Consider the following 21,293-nt stretch of genomic DNA (forward strand, 5'->3'; position numbering starts at 1 on the left):
AAACCACAGTGAGATATCACTTCACACCTGTCAGAATGGCTATAATCAAAAAGACAACACATAATAAGAATTGGCTAGGATATGAAGAAAAGGAAAACCTTGTGCATTGTTGGTAGGCTTATAAATTGGTGCAGCCACTATGAAAAACAGTTTGGACCTTCCTCAAAGAACTAAAAATAGAATTACTATATGATCCAGCAATCCTACTACTGGTATTTATCCAAAAACAGACGAATCCTAAACACAAAAAGATATATCTACCCCCATGTTCACTGCGGCACTGTATACAATTGCCAAGATATGGAAACAACCTAAAAGTCCACCAACCATGAATGGATAGAGAAGAAATGGTACATGTATACAATGAACTATTACTTAGCTCTAAAAAAAATGAGATCTTGCCATTTGTGACAACATGGATAGACCTAGAGTGTATTATGCTAAGTGAAATAAGTCAGAAAGAGAAAGGCAGTACCACATAATTTCAATTTATATGTGGAATTCAAAAGAAAAAACAAACAAAAAAAACCCAGAACAAAACAGATTCATAGATACAGAGGTTAAACATGGTTTCCAGAGGGGAGGGCAGTGAAGGAAAGGGCAAAAAAAGGTGAAAGGATTGAGAGGTACAAACTCCTACCTATAAAATAAGTCACAGCATCCTTATGCACAGCATAAGAAATATATTCAATAATATCACTGAATAACTAATTATAGAATAAGCACTCTCTTTACATTTGGTGTTATCTAATTCTTGGTTCCATTACATGCGAACTCTGGGACACGAGGACCCTGTTAGCAGCTGCCATTTCTGGAATAACAGCTATGTCTCAGACATTATGTATACTGGATACTTCGCAGCAGTCATCACTTTTAATTCTCACAAGGACACTCTTCATTAGGTATTATTCATATTTTACATGTAGGGGAACCCAAGGATCAGGGACATGCAGCTACCTGCCTAAAGTCGAACAGCTGCTTCAAGTAAGGAGCAGAGATTTGAACCTCAAATCTATTTGACTTTATAGCTCCAAATCTTAACTACTACACTTAGTTTTAGTTTGGGCAAGTATGGAAATCCCCACATGATGATTTTCTCACATGTGATTTGGGGAAAAGTATCAACTTACCAAGATTTTTTTTTTTTTTTTTGAGGACTGAACAAGGTAACATAAGCAAAGTGAAAAACAATGTCAGTTCACCCTTTCCCCTTATTAGCCCTCACTTTCCCATCCTTAGTGGCAGGAAATAATAGCAAAATAGTTCCAACATCCTGCATTTCAGGAAACGAATGATACTACGGTTGGCTTAGAGGTGAGAATGATATTCTTAACTGAAAAACAGTATGTGGATCGAAATAAAAGCTTACTCTTCTTTACTACAAGATTAAATTGGTAATGAGACTTCCAGATATCAGAGCATTTATATTAAAGAGAGTCGCTAATGAAAGCAGGTACTACAGTGATAGCTCTAAAGTGTTTTTAGTTATACTAAAATATATCACAGCAGATATAGAGGCAAATATAGGTTTTCAAAAAATAAGTTTTTTCCCTCCATCAGCCTCATAGTATAAACTACTTCAGGGGAATGAAAATCCTGAAGATTCAAGTTTCTGCATAAAAACAGAGCTGAAAAATGGGCTGAAAAGATAAATGTTTATTAGACTGTCAATGCTATAATTATAAATGACATTAAAGTCCACCTAAAGAAATAAGAAACAGGAAAAATTGAGTCATCAAGCATTGCTGGAATATAAATTCCTACAAATGTTTTTATTTATAGTTACATTTACAACCATCTGTCATGATAGATTATATGGTATGAAAGTCATTTGGCATTAGGGCATTACTAGAAGTAAATAACTTATTTGCATACTATCTATAGCATAGAAGTTGCTGAAAATTCAGTGTAATTATTTAAGAAGAAGAGATTATAGAGATGACTCTTTAGCTAGGTAAATCACAATATTAATAGTTTAAAATCATGTTCATAGAATAAATCTAGTTAAAAAGAGCTATCCATTTTTCACTCGAAATTATAGGTATCGTCATTAAATTTCTGGCAGTAATGGCACAGGATTTCCTGAGACAATTATGACTTCCCCAATAATTAAATTCTTAGTGCCAAATTTTGAGCTATGCAAGCCTTTCTCGGTCCTATCCATAGAGTCAGAGGCTGACAGCCCTTTCTGTGTCAATCAAAGGAAGGGTTGGAAAGAACCCTGATTAAAAATGAACAGATCTTCTACATCATTGCAGCTATAAGGAAGAATCAAGAAAACATTTCATTATGATATTGCTGCATAGAAAGTGTTTGACAAACTTGAACCGCTCAATTGAAAAGTCCACTTAAATGCGGCTCCTCAGGCAGTTACTTTTTTTCAGCAAGTCAAGGACCTAGAGGATATGGGGCTGGATCAGCCGAGAGGTTCAGTTTTAAAACAAAACATTAAAATAACAGTATACTTTAGAAGATAAGCTCTTGAGGAAGGTGACAGCCTCTCCTAGAGTGGGCTTCAGCTTGTCCTAATGATTGGCAGCAGTGGGTCAGGGATGCTTGGTATCTTTCAAAGAATGACACAAAGACAGACTTATTCTCTATCCAGTACAAATTTCAAAAAATGTCCCACCAGACATTCAGAGGAAAACCTACTTATAAATTAACTGAACCTAGAATCTAACTCAGCTTTCCATACAAATTCTCAAAATATTTTATACAGTTTTAATATGACATTTTTTCCTCATGAACCTGATTACTATATATATATATATATATATATATATATATATGCAAAAAAAGATGGTGATTTGTCAGAACTTTGTAAGAACTGCTCACCAATTGCTTATGGTCTGAATGTCTGCTACCACCACTCCTCCCCCAAATTCCTATGATGAAACCTAATCCCTGATGTGATAATATTAGGAGGCAGGACCTTTAGAAGACAGAGTCCCCATGAATGGGATTATCGTCCTTAGAAAAGAGACCCCACAGAGCTCCCTTCCACCGTGTGAGAACAGAGAGAAAAGACAACCCTCTGTGGACTGGGAAGCTGGCTCTCACCAGACACTGAATCTGCCAGTACCTTAATCTTGGACTTCCCAGCCTCCACAACTGTGAGAAATAAATTCCTGGTGTTTACAAGCCATTTAGTCTATGAAATTCTGTTATAGCAGCCCAAATGGACTCAGACACCATTTTGCCAACAATGTCAATGCTTCTAGTGATATGAGAGTCACAAATTGACATGCATATACAGTGTGCATGTAGAGCTGTCACATATATGGTAATTCCATATTGATGTAAGAATTTATTTTCATTATCTTTGACCATATAGGAGTGTGTCAGCATTTATAATGTTTTATTATATATTTCCTCTACTCATTTTTACATTATAAGTAGGATATTATATTAGCTTTTTTTAATGAGTACACTAGAACAGGCCCCCCACTCCCCAGCCCCCCTGTTGCCTGTTGGGAACCAGGCCGCATAGCAGGAGCTGGGCAGCGGGTAAGTGAGCGAAGCTTCATCTGTATTTGCAGACACTCCCCAGCTCTAGCATCACAGCCTCAGCTCCATCTCAGATCATCAGGCATTAGATTCTTATAGGAGCACTCGTCCTTGGTGCCAAAAGGTTGGGGACTGCTGCTTTGGGCATTTACCATATCTTTTAGACCTTTATATCTCTCACTACCTCTGGCATAGTGTGTTGATGTGGAACATATCCTACAAATATCTTGTTAACTGAGGTAGAACATAAAATAGATGCATTCCAAACTTGAGTGACTTGGGTTGTTGCTCCTGAGATAAATGTATCCACATGTGGCAGGCACACAAAGAGTGGTTCCTGCTTGTAGATTAGGAGCCACTAGGAGATAGATCTCAAGGCCCTGGTCAGCTTTTGGAGAGCTGATTGTCTCCTGCATGGTTCTTTATCTGTGTTTTTGTTTGTTTGTTTGCTTTTTAGGATATCCACAGCAGAATAATGAATCATGGATTTTGGGTGGGCATTCTCTCCCTACTACCCTTGTTTTCTCAAGGGCTGAGTCGAAGCATATCCCCGTGTCACAGCATTGGAGCTCTATGCTTTTGGGCACTGGTCCTCCCAACCAAGAGGCACTAGCAGAATGGATGAGAGTAGGAAGGAATTCCATATAGTTAGAAGAGAGATTGCAGAATATCCAGAAATAAAATGAAGGAATGCTTATCCTGAAAATGACAGATTATCAACTTGCATGTGACAGTACATCACAGATGGTAAAATTGGATTGGAGTGGGTTTTTTTTTTTTTTTTTGATTCCTTCTAATTAAAAAAAAAAAAAAGTTACCTTAATGAAGCTATAAAAAGATTAGGAGACCTCAAGTGGTTTTGATTTGTGAATTTTCAAATATATAATAAAAGTTAACACCCCATGTATATCAAACAAGAATACATTTGATGGAGTTAAGAATTCCAATTTGGCATGGTTTTAATGTTGGTCAACTGTTCAAGTACAAATAGCCAGAAGAGAAAACTAAGATGATTTTTATTGCTTTTAAAGGAACAAAGCTAGAAAAGCAACAAAGGGTCCTATGATTATATTGGCTTACTGAAGCAGATGGAACCTGTGGCTCCAGCTGACCTTCTAAAATGTTAAAAGCTTTATTTCTAGAAACATGCAGGGAAGATAAAGTGAAATATAAAAAGAAGATAAAAGTGAAGGTATTGGTAGTCACAAGATTGTAGTTGATGGAAGACAGTCAGCAGGAAATTAATTGGTGCTTTTTCTAATGTAAATGTAAATATAAATCCTCCAAGTAAAGTGGTAACCCAAAATAAATAAATAAATGGTTAAATAAGCTAGTGAACCAGAAGTGCTGGGTTTTATTTTAGGTGTCTGTAAATTTTAAAGCAATACTTCTCTACCCTCTTATATCCAGTGCCCATTTTGTATAATAAATATTTTATAAAGTTCCCTTTATACTCCTGAGATAACCTAGAGCAGCGGTCCCCAAACTTTTTGGCACCAGGGACCAGTGCTCCTATGAGAATCTAATGCCTGATGATCTGAGGTGGAGCTGAGATAGTGATGCTAGCACTGGAGAACGGCTACAAATACAGATGAAGCTTTGCTGGCTTGCCCACCACTCATCCTCTGCTGTGTGGCCCAGTTCCTAACAGGCCACAGACTGGTACAGGCCTGTGGCCTGGGGCTTGGGGACCCCTGTCCCAAAGAACATGTGGTCTAGGGCAGGGCCAAATATACACACATTACTACTCTATAAGTCAGACTGTATGTAGTACTATAGATCTATAAGTAAATAATCAGAGAAAGATCAATGAGAACTATGTTTATTTAAGTATCATCATGGAGGAAGGTCATTTGAACTAGATTTTACAGGATAGGTAGAAAATGAAGAAATAATTAAAGAGTTTTAAATGGTGGAATAATATGATTCTATTTGTTTTAGAAAGATACTTCTGGCAGTAATGCTGACAGTTATCTTCTACTCACAAAAATGATAAAGCTGTTAACCCAGTCCCTTTCCTTAAAATTAAACAACAAAAATCAAGACTCTACCACCATTGAATCATACACTAATGTAAAACTGTGCTTCACTTAAGCAAAAGATTTTAACTGTATGTCAACTATGCACTAGGCACTGTGCCAGACACTAGAGATAGAAAAAAAGAGAGTCTCTCCTTCCTTCTGAAAAGCTCTCATTGAGAGAGATGAATATATACCCATGTGATGGGCACCATAAAAAAAGGTAAGACAAAGAGCAATAAAACCCTTAGTCTGGGTTTTAAAGGAGGTACACTGGTGGGCCAGATGGAGGAAGAAAAAAGGAACATTTGGGGAACACTAGCTCACACATATTAGTCAAACAAAGAATAAAAAAGATCTTATTTATAAAGAATACATCAAATGACAAAAGATGGCAAAAGAGATTGGAGCAGCAGAAACCCACTGCTTAGAGGATAGACAAAGGAAGAACTGACAATGAGAGAAAATGACTAGAGGGCCAGGAGGAGAACCCAGCCAGCACAAAACAGAGTGAGGACCGCTGAAGAAAAAGAGAACGGTCATTAACAATAAATGTCACAGAAAAACATGTAAAGCCTGAAGCAAACCCATCAGACTTGGGGGGTGGGGGTGGGGGTGGGGTGGTGGTGACCACAGGAGTCGTTTGCCTGGGAAAGAGTGAGCCTGACTACGGAGACACAGTGTGAACTGACACCACAGTCACTGAATCTTGACAGTGAACACTGAAATACAAATTTTAATACAAATTTGTTTTTTAAAGAGCTGTGCATAATAAAAAGAAAAGATACAAAGGAATGAAAACATCAAGATGGAGTGATGAAAGACAAAGTATTTGATAATCCCGTTTCATTCCAACACTGATTAACACGCCTAATAACATACGATGGGGTATTTCAATGTTGAATTTTAATTTTTATCTTGAGTTTGCAGGTGGCAAGATTTCACGTTTGGCAGTTTGACAGCTGTGCTAGAAAGGGTCCCAAGACCTTAGTAAGTATCAGCTAGACAGATGGTCAAGGCATAAAGACATTCTGCATCTATTTTTTCCCCCCTGGAGGTCTTTAAAACCAAACAGTGTCATTAAGATGTTAAGCTTATTCAGCACTTTATTATTGGGGTAGTCAAGGTGTTTTCAAAGCTCTCCTTATCTTTCTACCTCGGTAATAAAAAAAAGACAAAATATCTGGTCCACTCCACTAAAGATAGATAAAAATGAAAAAGCCAAAATATAAGCTTTGATAGGCTTAAAATAAAATTATTTTTTAAAATAATAATCTTTTAAATCAACGTTCTTTGTTTTTGCTAAGTGAGTAGCATACAGGAATCAGGTAGGTGGTGGTGGTGGTGACATTTAAATATTGCTACAAATCAAACTGTTTGTCCTTATAAATACAGGCCTTATTTCCTGAGGCAGAAACACGAATGCCTAATGCTTTGCACTATATTTTTAGAATCAATAAATAATCTATTTTGATGAGTAAAATCACGGGAGGGCAAACTCAAGTGGCAATAACATCAACACATGCACTAAGGTAGGAGGGAATTCACAATGTTAATCTTTAGAAAAAAACATAAAATGTTAATAATAACATCACAAATACAGTATTTCTTCATACTATAAGGAATTTAAGAAACTCTAGCATGAAAATCACTTACCTAGCTCTTCATTTTCAATGACTTCAAATGTGGCCCAGATATCATCTTTTGTAGGAATAATATTTTTTATTGCTAATATATCATTAGTTAATTCTTCTGCTTCCATCATTGGCGATATCTGTAAAAAAAAAGACAAAATTTAGTCAGACTATATGTCAGTTACAGACATAGCCTTATACTAGGGCATAGCCTTATACTTGCCCTAGTATAACACTTACAATCTACCATCTTACAAGTCCTCAGGTTTTTCCAGGCATGTTTTACTAGCTTCTCTAAGCACACTGAGAAAACAGTCTGTTCAGATCTTCTCCATAAAACGTAATACATTTCAATGTGAGTGCAAAAAGATATTATGACATAGTATAGTCAGGACAAAATTTTTTCTCACATGCTGAGCAATTAGATCATTCAAGAGGGAAGAATATACCTAGTCAAACAAAGACTGTTACAAGATAGCAAATCCAATGGTCTTCCAGGAATAAAACTTTCTACCTATCAATTCTATAATCAAGAGTTCAGAGTGACTTGGTTTATTCAGCCCGATGCCTAAATTATACACAGTTGACTGCTGTCCACCATGCCAAAAGCCCCAGGGTTTTAGTGGTCTGTGGTGTGCCCTGCCATGCCAAGTGACAGATGGTGGGACACCAAAGTATGCTGAAACTAGGATTTCGGGGCATAGGGCAGAGTCTGCAATGCCAGCCTGGGGGCCAGCTCTACAAGAGTCCCAAAGCCTCAGGACATTACATGAACACTCCATTTTCTTCAGAAACTTTTGGGATTTTTGATTTGTTTCTTCTTGTTTTTGTTTTTGCCAACCTTAATTCCATGCTGGCTAAAAGCAAGCTGGCTTTCTTCAGTTAGAATTTAGTTATAATGTTAAACAAACATGTTTCAAGCATTAAACTATCCCGACTGCACATTTTCTATAAAAGTATGTACCTATTTAAAATTTTTCTTAGAAAGGGTATGTGCTCATTTCCATTTCTCCTGTCCATTACTGAGCATAAGCTTATTGCATATATAAAAATAACATATTATTTTTCATTACAGGTAACTCATATGGTCTATCTTTTGGATTTTGTGGAATTTAGTGCTTTTTTTTTTGAAATACATTAATTGTAAAGTTAAGTCCACTGTTTTCCATTTAGTAAAGGCAACAGTATAAACTTTTAAAAAAGCATCTGGGAAATGTGAATTTTAAGCGGTAGAAACATTAGTAGATGAATCATTTCAATGATGCTATTTAACGGAATGACTTCAAATTTTTTAAAGAAATATAGCTTTTTCTCAAAATAATAAATTACTGAGCAACCAAGCAGGGAGTGCATCTCAGGCTGACACAGGAAAGGAAGACTGGAACTCCACTCCTTGTCCCAGGAAAAACCCAAGGCCCCTCTTCAGAACACCTAGAACTCCACAAAGGACACTCTGGAAATCATTACACTAAAGAATATATAAATCCATGTAATGAACATCGGGTTTGGAATATGATAATCCAGGTTTGAGTTCTGGCTTTAATTTTCTTAATTTCCAGTTTCTATCCACATAAACTTGAAACATTACCTGCTTTATCTGCCTCCTTGGGTTGAGGTAATGATCGGTTAAGACAAATGTAACTAAAGAGTTTTGGCAAGTCTTAAGCATTAAATAAATGTTTATGATTATTTTTGTATAGTTTTTACAGTGTTTTTAAAAAGAATTTGGAATTGTAAGATGAAACAAAACAGTCCTTTATCTAAATACTGTACTTAAAAATTTTCTCAGTTGTAATAACCTTTGTTATGGCTTCATTAGTAAGATTAAAATGAGCTACTAAAGAATTTAGGTATAGATGGAATTAAGTCATAGGCTATGAGCACCAATTCTAACATTAGTAACAGACTTGAGCTTATTAATCTGTACTACTTCCTCAAGTCCCCTGGTATCAACCTCACACGATCAGCATAAGAAACAGGATGTGGCCAAAGAGTCATGAGAGCAAAGTCTATGATCAAAGTAGTTCAGCTCCATGTTCTAAGGAAGGTAACCAGTGCCATAGGGTTTTAATATGTAATTATTAAAAATATATAAATTAACAATTATAATATATGCTTAACAAAAGTCTAGAGATATCTAATACTGTTTAATCTTGAGCTTGAAAAAGATGAGGCGCTAAAGCTGAATTTCTATTGCTACATGGCAGAATGTCTATTCCTCCTACAGAGAATGTATTCGTACTAAGTAGGGATCTGAAATAACACTGTTACTCTTCCTAAGGCAGACGAAGTACTGAATATGGTAGCATGAGAGGGATCTTTTTAATTCAGAAAAAATAATTAATAGTCTTAAGAAAGAAAAGAGTTATCCAATAGTCAAGTAAATCGGAAGACTTGGTAGCTAAGGTTTAGGATACAAGAGTGGGGAAATAATAACAATAATTATTATCAGTATTATAATTATTAGAGTAGTAGTAATAGTTATATTTATTAAACACTGATATGCTGAGAAAACTGTAATTTTTCCTCATTTTACAGGTGAGAATATTGAGGCTCAGATGAAGTATATAATTTGCCTAATGTTAAGAAGGAGCAAAAATTTAAGCTCAGGCTATTTTCTAGAATATATAGAAAATCCTAATCTTAACCCAAAGCACATAAGATGTTCCCTTTTCAAATGACTGAAACATGGAATTCTCAGAGGATATTGGAATGAAAAGTCAATCCTGTCATCAGTCACAATTTTAATTATGCATGTAAAAGGAGCTATAAGAAACAATGGAAAATTCAAGACGTGAATTAATGCTAACACTTGTGATTTGCAACAGTACTCTTTACATCTATCTTTAGGACTCACCCGAATTATAATACTGCAGTCAGGTTCCTTCTTTTCTACATATACTTCAATTAACAAATCTCCAGCCTGGGAAACCTAGAAAAGGGCAGATGTGAAAATACCCAATCTAAGTACATTGCAAGAACACACATGTGACACTTAACACAGACGTCCTAGTTCTACTTCTGAGCGTTTTATAACAATGAAATGAGCCAATCTTCCTGTTAATAGCATGATGATACCCACTTTCCAAACATGATTGATTAAGGACAAGGAATCTACACAGATATTACAATCAGTAACAACAGTCACAATGATGCTTTTTTCTTTAAATCTCTTACTCAAAGTTTAGCATCCTCAACACTTACATTCTTACTGAAATAATGATTCAGCCACAATGAAAATATGCTGACTATAGCAACTGAAGTTCTAAGAGCCATCACCATGGAACAGGATAAACAAAATGCGCAGGGAAAATGAGCCACATGTAATTCTGCTTTAAGTTGTAGTGTGGGCATAATATTGATAATTAAAAGGCAAAATAGGTCTTGCTAAATTTTCAGAGATGATCTGTCCAAAAATTGAAATCTGAGGATAAATTAAGTCAGAGTTGTATTAAAACAACAAACAGAGAAAGTATATTTAGCAAGAAAAAATAAATGTAAAGTGATAAAATAAAGCAGATAATAAAGATAAGTTTTTAATCATCTTTAGCCAAGCATTAGTGCTATTTTGGGGCACTATTATACCTGAGAAGACATACTAAGTGAAGAAGATACAAGCCAGAAAAAAAAAGCATAAGGTATCACTATGTAGAGATTGACAGCATAATGTGGAGATTACAAAGAATAATGTGGAGATTACAAATGAATCTATGAAAAACATTGAGCAACTTTTTTCGGAAACTCTCTTAAGTTGTGTAACTAAATAATATCCATCATCTAATTAAAAAAAAAAAAAAGATGAAACAATTATTCTGAAGTTAAATTTGCCTCAGAGGAAAACCTAACGAGTAAATCTGTGGGGAAAACATTAAAAATGCACTTTGAAGAAATATTCTTATTTATTCTGACACTACAGACTTAGGAAAGCTTATTTCCAATTTTTCTTTCTCACTTTCGATGCTACACAAAAATTTTAGGGAAGCATAGATACAGTGACATTTTTACTTTTCACTGTTTGCATAAACAACTCTCCAGGAAAGACACATTTTAAAAATTAAAAAAGCAAACACTACAAACTCATAGGGTGAAGCCAAAACACAAGCACTGCTAAGAAATTCAAACAAGGATAAGACAGAAAGACTGTCAGAAAAATACTCCAATGGAGAGTTGGATGAAATAGAGAAAAGCTCAAGCAAAAGAACATGTTTTTCCAAACACTTCGACTTTCCTTTCCCAAATATCCTACTTTATAGATAATTCTTTTATTTTGCTTATTTATACTTAATTAGAAAGCATTTAAGACTCATTTATTATAATATGAATACAAAAGATAAAAAGGCAGAAGGGTACTCATACTTTAACAATACAGAAAATGCTGCCAAAGATTATCCCCTGGGCTCACACGCTCCCTTACTGCATGACTGAAACTCTCCCAAAAAAGCAAGAATCCAAGACAGCAGCTAACTGCTAATGAGCCAGACTTTTTCCTGTTACAGCTAACTCCTCCGGAGGCTGCATTAATTACTTTGGGTCAAAATGGAGGAAATACTTCTTCAAGTAATTAATATCACAGTATTAGTACTAGGGGATCTAGGCACTAGAAGGAAGGCGTTTTCTCATCTCCTTCAAAAGGAATGATAGCACTGATGACTATTCTAGTTAGCGCTGTATATTTCAGGAATGAGGTGAATTTAGGGTTTGACTAATAAGCTTTCGAGCTTCAATCTTTGAGTGTATTTCATAAATAGAATATAGTTGACCCATTTCTGTTGTTTGAATTGGTACCTTGAATCTATTACAATCCTTAGGTATTAGAAGAGGATTAAAGAGTAATTTTAAGCAAGTCCAATGAATAGTCATCAAATAAGGAAAGGTCTCCTTGAAAAGTGTAATGCAACCTGAACCCACAAATCCAATGTAATGTGACTGAGAAAAGCAAGAAAAAATCAGAAAAGTCAACTTAAGACATAAATTAGCATATGTTAGATCACACAGAAACATTCCGGCTGACACAATCATCCAAGAGCAGGCAAAGCAAAAGCATGTAAGAAATAATTTATATATTCAAAATCATAACGGAAAGAATCATTAGGGAGTCTGAATTTTCAATTTACTCTAGTATTTTTGGCTTCAAATGCTTCCTGTGAAATCCACTGGCAATTTCAATAGTGTTTTATAAATGAGAACTGATTTTATAAGGGATACTTGATAAAATTAAAACTGATTTTTCCTTCTGTATTTTGAAAAAGTTACTTTAACATACTTTGGAAATTTGTATACATGCACCATGCTGCAGAATTACACAGCTATTTTATCTTGGTTCCCTTTGCCCATTACTTTTACTTTGCTTCAAATAGAAACTTGAAAATAAACACAACAATTGTCTTTACTTACAATAAAAGTTTTTGTTTTTTGTTTTTTTTTTAATATTTTTTTCCCTTTGGAGATCTAACTATTACTACTCACTTGAGTGTCTTTCCACTTGGTAATAAAGCTATTTTCTATGTCCATTTGTTTGACTTGATCTTCTGTAACCTGTTTAAAATATAATTTGGGACATTCTAATAAAATACAAGGAGTGATGGTTCTCATCCTCACATAAGTTTCTTTAGGAATTTAAAGACCGACAAGTATAAATGAATGAGAATGGCCATCTTAATCAGTGTGGACCCACACACCTAGGGCAAAAACAGAGCCAACGAGATGAGCTTCATAAAGGTCAGAACATTTTATTATGATACCATTTCAGGCTACAGATCCTACCAAGGAAGCCCCTTTGCTAAGGCAATTTAATAAGCAAGGGGCAGATGACTGGTTTGTTAGAGTTTATGTAGACTGAGAGACAAGACTTATTTCTCAAACGAAAATGTTCAGTAAGTGAATATGAAATTTCCACCATTAGTTAAGGTTGGATTTAACAAAGCTATGAAGATAACCATTTATTTTTATTAATGGAACAGTACAAATATAAAAACTAAAGAGAGCATGCAAAGCCACACAGTACTTTTTTTTTTTTTTAATTCTTTCATTTCTCAGCATCAGATTATTGCACAGAAGTTGCTACTGATCAAAAACAGTGGACACATACAGAAAGAAATAAAAAGATCGAAGAGCAAAAAGAATTTGACAACTCTGGTGTCCATTCCTAAATAAATTAAGATACAAACTGTGTTATTTTATAAAAATACATTTTCTTTCCCTTTACTACTTAAGTAATCTTGTGATAAGTTATTATAAGAATGTTAGAACTTTACAAATAGTAACCTATTACATTAACCCATTTTATTTCATCTGGTATATCTAAGCCCTGGAAAACAAGTAATTGTATAAAACATCACTTAATGGAATGCTCAAAAAGGTTAAATGACAAAACATGCCAAAAATAAATGATGGCGCTGGACCTCTGACATATATCAGGACCTTTGACTCATATTCCCTACCTTTCCCACATATTCAAATCCTGGGCTTATTTCCTCATTTTTACTTCTTTAAACTAAGAAATTATCCCTATTCTAACAGTTTTCTGATGAAACATGAAAATATTAACTTCATAAAATGGCGAATTGAAACGTCAAATAATTAGAATAATTAGAGATGACTTAGTAAAAACCACAGAATAACATTTCAGAGTTTGTTTTTTCCAATTCAAGCACAATTAAAAGAAAACACTAAAATGCTTTCTTTTCAACTGCAGGATTTAACGGCCTGGTGTTTATTATCAAATTTGTAAATTCATAAGTTCACACCTCTAAGTACACATACTTAATGCATACACATACTGAGGAAGCAAATAAATATATAAAAACACTATAAATAGAAATATTCTATCCAATAGGCAGAAGATAATAAAAAAGCTTTCAGAAACAGCCAAATTTAAAAAGCTAATTATAGCTGAAAAATTAAAGATCATATATAACTATCCTTTATTTTCTTCATTTTAAAATATTCATAAAGACCTGAATAAAAATATCCAAAAATATATTTTTTTGTTTGCAAGCAGTAACATCAAAACTATTTTAACAAGAAATGGGATATAAAATACTTACCTCAAATATTTCAACATAATTATCAATTAAGTCCTCGATGACATTCACTTCTTCACTAGTTTGTCCTTTAGTTTGAAACAAACAGGATGAAAAGGCCAAGGCCAAGTTATGGGTGTTCATGTGATTGATTTCTGAGCATTTCTGAACCCTGTTAAAGAAAAGCATACCTCATTATGACATACTTCTTTCTGAAAATTTTATAGAAAATTTTATAGTCATAATATCCATTTATCATTTTCTTTTAGCATACACATATTGAAAGTCTCTGATATACAAGGTGGAGTGATTCCAAGTTCTTTCTTCCAAGTAGCTAAGAGTCTAGTCAAGAACACAGAAAACTAGTGTTAAAGAAGATATTACTACAAGTTACAAAGCAGTACTTGAGTGCTAATTTAGAGGACGAACTCACTATATCCAAACAATTCTAGAAAATGGGACAACCTGAGGCTAAGACATAAAGATGTGCTTGCAGAACGGTATGGAATGATTTGTGGGACTGCAGCATAAATGAGAGAGGGAAAAGGAAGTAATAGCTAAGTAGGAAATAAGGCAAGAAAGGTGAATTGGGAGACATATAGTGGAGAGTTCTAAATTCAATGTTCAGGGCTGGGCTGGATTTTCCAAAAAGTGCATTATCAGGTGAGAAAATACCAAGCAGCAAATGTCTGTTTGGTTATTCAAAATAAGATAGTAGCTCTCAAAAAGGAATTGCCTAGTTTAGAAAGACAACTATACTTTTCTTTGATATAACGAAGAATGACTTTTTATAACGAACCGATGAATCAACTCTCCCAATCAGCAGGCTACTTTTGGGTCTTAGAAAAAGCACTTAAAGTATTCACAAATCTAAGTTCAAAGAGATTAAAAACAAAACAAAAAACTACAGCCATCACCCTAATAAAAGGATATTTACATTGATAAGAATGCATGAGATGGGAGCACTAAGTGATACACATGAAAGTATCTATTAATGTTATTTGTCACTGGCTATGTATAGGGCAGCTGCTTGTTTGCCTAATTACATTTGCAAACTTTTAGAATACACACTAAACAAGGGAGACCAACTCAATCAAAGGAATAAAGCAAGACTAAGGTAGGCACACCTGTCTTTTAAAGCAGAAATTCTAGTAGGTTCAAGAAAACGTGAGTAAACATGACAGCAATATATATGATAATGTAAAAAACTTATAATAAAATGTCAAATGGCATAGCGGAGATGGAGCAAGTGCAATCATCCTATATGATTTAGAAGATGCAAAAAGAATTACAAGTTGATAGAGAAGAATGTAATAACTGTGGACACCCCTCTCAAAACCACTTCTGTACTCCTATCACACTATGCTGTAAACACCTGGAAAATTTATCTGCATGTATGCCTCTGTTACTGGAATCTAAGTGTCTCACAGGCAGCGAGTGCTGCTTTAATCACACTGTAGCGCGTAATAAATATCTGGTGAATGGAATTAAGAAAATGTTAGTCATGGAGGAAGTAATCTTTTATCTAAGGCAGGAATGGAATTAAATGCTAAATCAACCTGACCTCATCCAAAGGGACCTCAAATTTTTGATGATACTAATCAAACATTCCCACCTTTCGAGACATCCTTCTGCAAAAGCATTCTCCTTTGGTACTCTTAACCTCTCTTTTGACTTTCTGTTTCTGCCTTAATTTCTAGCAAAAGTAGGTACAATATAGTATTTCCCTTTTCTTCCTTTATTTCTCCACCCCCACATGTCAGTGTTTCCTAGGTTTTCATATTCTGCTGCTCAGTCTCTTCTCACTCAGGCCTTATCCTCAGAAGCCCAAGAAAGCTGTTTCCTAATCAGTTTCTCTGCCTCTAGTCTAACCTCTCCCCAACCCATCCCATTACAGGGGTTGCTATTCTAAAACAGATTTGACCAGTCACTTGTCACTTAAAGAAATAAAATCCAGATGTTTTTGCTTGAGTAACAGAGCCTCTCACCTCCTGCCAGGCATCTACAATCTCATTTTCTAGCACGGCTATTTCCTAGAAAATATGTTTTGCTCATATCTTATACTTATCTTTCTTTCATGCCCAGTTCCTATCTCTCTTTAAATCAGAAGCATCCCCTGGAGCTGAACACACAATGAATGACTCAATCTCTCCTCTAGAAGTCCATGTCTTATGCTAATATTATCTGTATTAAAACCTGTCCTGATGTTGCTGTGTTCCTTAAAAAATATAAAATGTCCCGCAGCACCCCTGGGAGTTCACTGTGATGTCCCAGGGCTCCTTGGTGCTCAGTTCAGGAACTGCTGACTCAAAACTATTTGTCATTTATGTATTATTATTAAATATTTCTGTTCACATGGAATCTTAAAACGCACTGTCTTCTACATAATAGAAGCTAAAATATATGTTAGGTGAAGAAAAGGAGGAAGGGAAGGTGGGAAGGAACTTGTCATCTCAAATTCAAATCTGAATTAAGAATTTCAAGAATAATGATGTGTAACTCAATGTTTAAAATGTTCACTTAATAAATTGTGGCAGCTGGGTCGCATTAAAATTTTTGATGAAAAAAATCTGTCTCAATGTCTCACAGGCAACATAGAGATAGGACTATATAATATATAAGCTAAATTTATATGGTACCATAAGAAAATAAGTTTTACAGTAACAAAGTTTACATGTATGAGAAGTGGTGGTTGGCAAAGAAAGATGAAGAGATAAGCTGTGAAAAATTTCTAAATCTAGACTCCAAACAAGGTACTTTGAGTAGAATTTTCACAGAAATTTATTCAAGGGAGTACTGCATCCATGCAGGAAGCTACGACAATATATTCCTTAAGCAATATTTAATACGTGGTAAAGCCTTTGTAATAATTTTTGCTAATAGCAAAACAAACCTTTTGTTTTAACATTAAAGGTTATTTTCAAACATCCTCATCCTTCAGCTATTATTCTTCGAGCTACCATAATATATCTTCTATCCTCCCAAATTCAGGGGACCACATGCCCTGACATAGACGATTTTTGACTTTTAAAATTTCTTCATCTGATCAACAGTCCGACCCCGACATATTAGAGTCAGATTAGGTATAAACCGATAATAGAGTTTCTGAAGAGTCCACCATGAGAAAATGCTTTTCCACAGACAGATTCTGCTATAGAATCCCCATCCCTATACTTTCTTCTCTTCCCCAGCTTCCCTCTAAAATGAATTTAAAAATTCTTGCTTATACACTGGATGTATTTGAGGATGGTGTACATGATTATTTTTAATTCATTTAAGAAACTCTCCAATGCTATTTATCTGAAATGCATCTTAATTACAGAAAGAGACATTAAAGTGATAGCTTAATAGGAATTTCATTTTGAAACAACTCAAGATATGATGAAAGATTCATGGTCACATGCACAAGGTTAACCACAGTACTTTAAATTCAGGAAATAATTACATATTAAGGGTCATGTTTGAAATGAACTAAAAAATTCATGAATCCACCTACCTGTAAAGGTGTTCAATAACAGCTGCCAATGTTGCTCGGTTAACACCTGGAAGAGTATGTATAAATGCTCTATATTTTTTAATTCTTTCCTTGTCATCCTGGGTATCTAGAGGTTCCAAAAAAAAAAAAAAAAAAAACAGGCCTAAAATAGTAATCTGTATTATAAATTTGCCTTTTAGCAATATTTTAAAATAATATTCACAATCATATTTCACTAAGTGATACAATCAAGTTTCAACAGAAAAATATTTGAACTTCTATAATTATGAAAAAGTATTTACATAAACATTCCTAGGCTATATGCTATAGTTCTTATACTATGTAATTAAAAATGAAGCACTTTCTAAACCCAGAGTTGTATTTTATCTTCTACTTTAAGGAACATCAAACTTCACTTAACAGAAATATATTCAATTAATAACCCAGACAGGAGTGCAAATTATAGCTATAAGCCAAAAGTATTTTAACTCTGGCTATAAAAAAAATCTCACGACCTGTATTTGAAAATGACATTTCTGATCTTTTTTCCCCTTATGAAATCATAAAAAATCTTTCTAAATCTAAAACCATCCCAGAGCTATGAACTGTGCACTACCCTGCAGATTCATGCAAAGGAACTTTTATTAGCCCTCTTACCTTCAACTCCTTGAAAAAGGTAAAGGGACAAGAGAAAAAGCCATGTGCAGACTCTGATACTATGACATTGACTTAGAGGAGGATGGACCCTCGGAATTTGTCACAGACGGAACTTGGTTAGTCATGGAGAGGAGGACAAGAAGAGATTACCTTCCACTCTCCTAACCCCAAGAAGTCAAACACTTGAACAAACTAGACATAGGAACCCCCAGGTTCTGGTCTCTAGAAGATGTGTAGTGGTGGTTCAGTTTAACCTTTGAGATCACAGGAGAAATAAGAGACCTTTCTTCAAATAAATAACTTGTGCTGACTCCGTAACTCAAGGGGATTGCACTTATATATTCCCTCTCAATTCCCAGCTACCTTTAGAAACAAGACTTTTTCATTTTCTGCTTAGCTCTAACTATTTTATCCACAGAAAGCCAGAAGCACATTAATGATTCTTTAAAAATACACTGTCACTTGCAAAGGATATGATGATCCCTGGGGAGGTAAGAAACTCTGTGACACTTTGAAGTTTACTCTTATTCAAAACTGCAACAGATCTTTTTGTACTGATTTAGCCTGCACGTGAGGTCTAAAAGCAAACATCATTTTGTCTTAACTGTGCTGGTAGATGACTCTCTAAAAGCAAGAGGGGAAAACACCCATATAACATTCAGAGACTATACTAGAAGTGAATTAAGAATTAACTATCATTCCTAGTGAAATCTAAACATTTGCCTTCAAGTCGTCTGGTTTCTAACTATAGAAGTAATTGCATTTATTCCATAAAATATAATTAATACCACTACACTTATAACAAGAAGTCACACTAGTAACAGTATATTTTCACAAATCCTACAGAAATAAAATAGATGACATTTTGAAAACAAAGCTTAAGCAATTAGAAAGTAGAACGTAAGATAGAGCTCAGGTCACACAGAAAATACGGTGAACTATTCAACTAGCCACAGACATCAGACAATTTAATAGTGTTCTTAGAAGAATAGATCATGTATGATATAAATAGGTCACATGCTACTGTAAGGCTTTCTTTGCCTTGACTGCACAAGACCCAAGAGAGCTCTCCTCTGAGGTCGCCCAGATTGTTCTGGTTTAGTCTTGTCAGATCCAACATAGGGCACTTCTGAGAGGTCAGGGTGAGCTACATTGGAACTAAAAGCAAAGGACTTTAAGGCTATTTGACTCAGTATTCAAAGCCTTCTCTAAGTAAATTCTCAAAGAATTCATATCCAAGAGAAAGGTGAATACATTCCTCTCTGACACATGGTATCATTTCCCAACTACCTCCTGCTGACAGACTGACATTAAAGATATTTTTGTCACTAAATTTGAAACTTCAGCAAAAGCATATTTGACAGATTTTTGATCACTAATTTTACAATAAAGAAACTGTAAGTCTTTATAAAATATACTATCAATAACTTCATAGTTATAAATGAAATAAAATCTTTAAAACAAAAATGAGGGTGGCAAGGTAAGAAGGCTTAAAGAGATACAATTATATATGTAATATAATTCCATATCTCGTATTGCAGAAAATTATACTTCACAACACTTCTTGTGATTAGAGTTAAACCAATTGATTTGAGAAATACCAGGAAGCAAATAAAAGACTTCCGAATTAAATAATTAAATTGTGAAAAGCTTTAATAACGATACTAAACTTTTCTTGCAGACACTAATAAGGGTCATTCTTGAGATTTTTCAAACTGTGGGTGTTTTGTGATGTTTTAAAAATTAATACCTTCAAATATCATATTTATGTTTTAGAGTAAACAAATATTTTCAAAGAAAAATTCTCTCTCAACAGAGGAATATCATATAATCAAATTCAAAGGTCATTTTCCAAAAAAATTCTAAAGCAGATTAAAGGTGCAAGAGAGAAATATATTAGTAAATTATGATATAATTCAACGACAAATTTTAAAAACTGAAAAAAATAAAGATTGAAAATCATTTTTAAAGCACTATAGCTAATGGAAAATGTGATTTATTAATAAAGTAAATATTTATATATAAATTATAGGTATGAGGCAAGACTTAAAGTAATATGTAAAAATGAAAACAGTTCTATTAAGAAAGATGGGATTAAAGGCAATTTTATATTTCTAAGTTGTTATTGCGGTAACATTTCTATAACAGGAGTTGTTTTGAATGGATATAAATATATCCATAAAATATATATATATTGATTTACTGAAATCGATTTGACTAAATTAGTCATTTAATAAACTACTTCTCTAGGGTCATTTCTTAAATAGGTTCTCTTATACTGTAGCAAAGCTTTTTGACGTCATTAGACAGAATCTAGGGAAATAAAGATAGAAAGAGTAAAGAATTATTATTACATACCCTAAAGAGAAAGAATAAATGATAGAAAAAAGCCAAAAGAGCCATATAGAGAAATCCTATAAAACTAATCTTGTATTAAACCTTTCATTTTAATCTTAATGAGAAATTAATAGCATACATGGAGTTCACTATAACACTTTCTAAGTTCAAGCAGAGTAAGCACTAAGGAAGCTACTGAAAACTAAATATATAAAACATTACGTATCAATGATTACCACAAATTTCTTCTGCGATAGATATAAACAAATATTGACATATACACAATTTCCTGTCTGAATCTTATGTACATTGTTCTATTCAGTTAAATTTTCAAATTATCAAAGATTTTAAAAATCTAATTATCCAATGAAAAGACAAGCACTTATGATGGTGCATATTTATATATATTACCTAAAGCAGAGATCCAGTATGGGTAGAGCTCCTTGGTAAGAAGTGCATCGTCAGTGTCAGAGAGAAAAGTTTTCAAAACGTCTGTCACATCTTCAAGTTGATGTTTTCCAGCCCTCAATTTAAAGCTTCTTGCATCTTTTTTGAAACTCTCTAGGAGTTCACTTACATGCAAAGAATCACCATTCTTTTGATAGATATATTTGCACCCTAAGCCTTTGTTAAAAAAAAAAAA

General features: G+C 34.2%; 1 protein-coding gene across 1 annotated transcript in view; it reads right to left on the reverse strand.

Annotated features, from left to right (window-relative positions):
• ARAP2 (ArfGAP with RhoGAP domain, ankyrin repeat and PH domain 2) overlaps nucleotides 1–21,293 on the reverse strand; it is a 171,545-nt gene that overhangs the window by 35,977 nt on the left and 114,275 nt on the right. The window contains exons 21-26 of the mRNA XM_023534268.1: nucleotides 21,062–21,274; nucleotides 17,678–17,783; nucleotides 14,206–14,353; nucleotides 12,626–12,694; nucleotides 10,017–10,091; nucleotides 7,182–7,299 (exon numbers count right to left, since the gene is read on the reverse strand). Of these exons, the coding sequence (XP_023390036.1) occupies nucleotides 7,182–7,299; nucleotides 10,017–10,091; nucleotides 12,626–12,694; nucleotides 14,206–14,353; nucleotides 17,678–17,783; nucleotides 21,062–21,274 (729 nt within the window). The remainder of the gene's footprint in view (nucleotides 1–7,181; nucleotides 7,300–10,016; nucleotides 10,092–12,625; nucleotides 12,695–14,205; nucleotides 14,354–17,677; nucleotides 17,784–21,061; nucleotides 21,275–21,293) is intronic.

This window comes from Pteropus vampyrus, unplaced genomic scaffold, assembly GCF_000151845.1.
Source record: "Pteropus vampyrus isolate Shadow unplaced genomic scaffold, Pvam_2.0 Scaffold5, whole genome shotgun sequence".
In the NCBI taxonomy this organism is placed as follows: domain Eukaryota; kingdom Metazoa; phylum Chordata; class Mammalia; order Chiroptera; family Pteropodidae; genus Pteropus; species Pteropus vampyrus.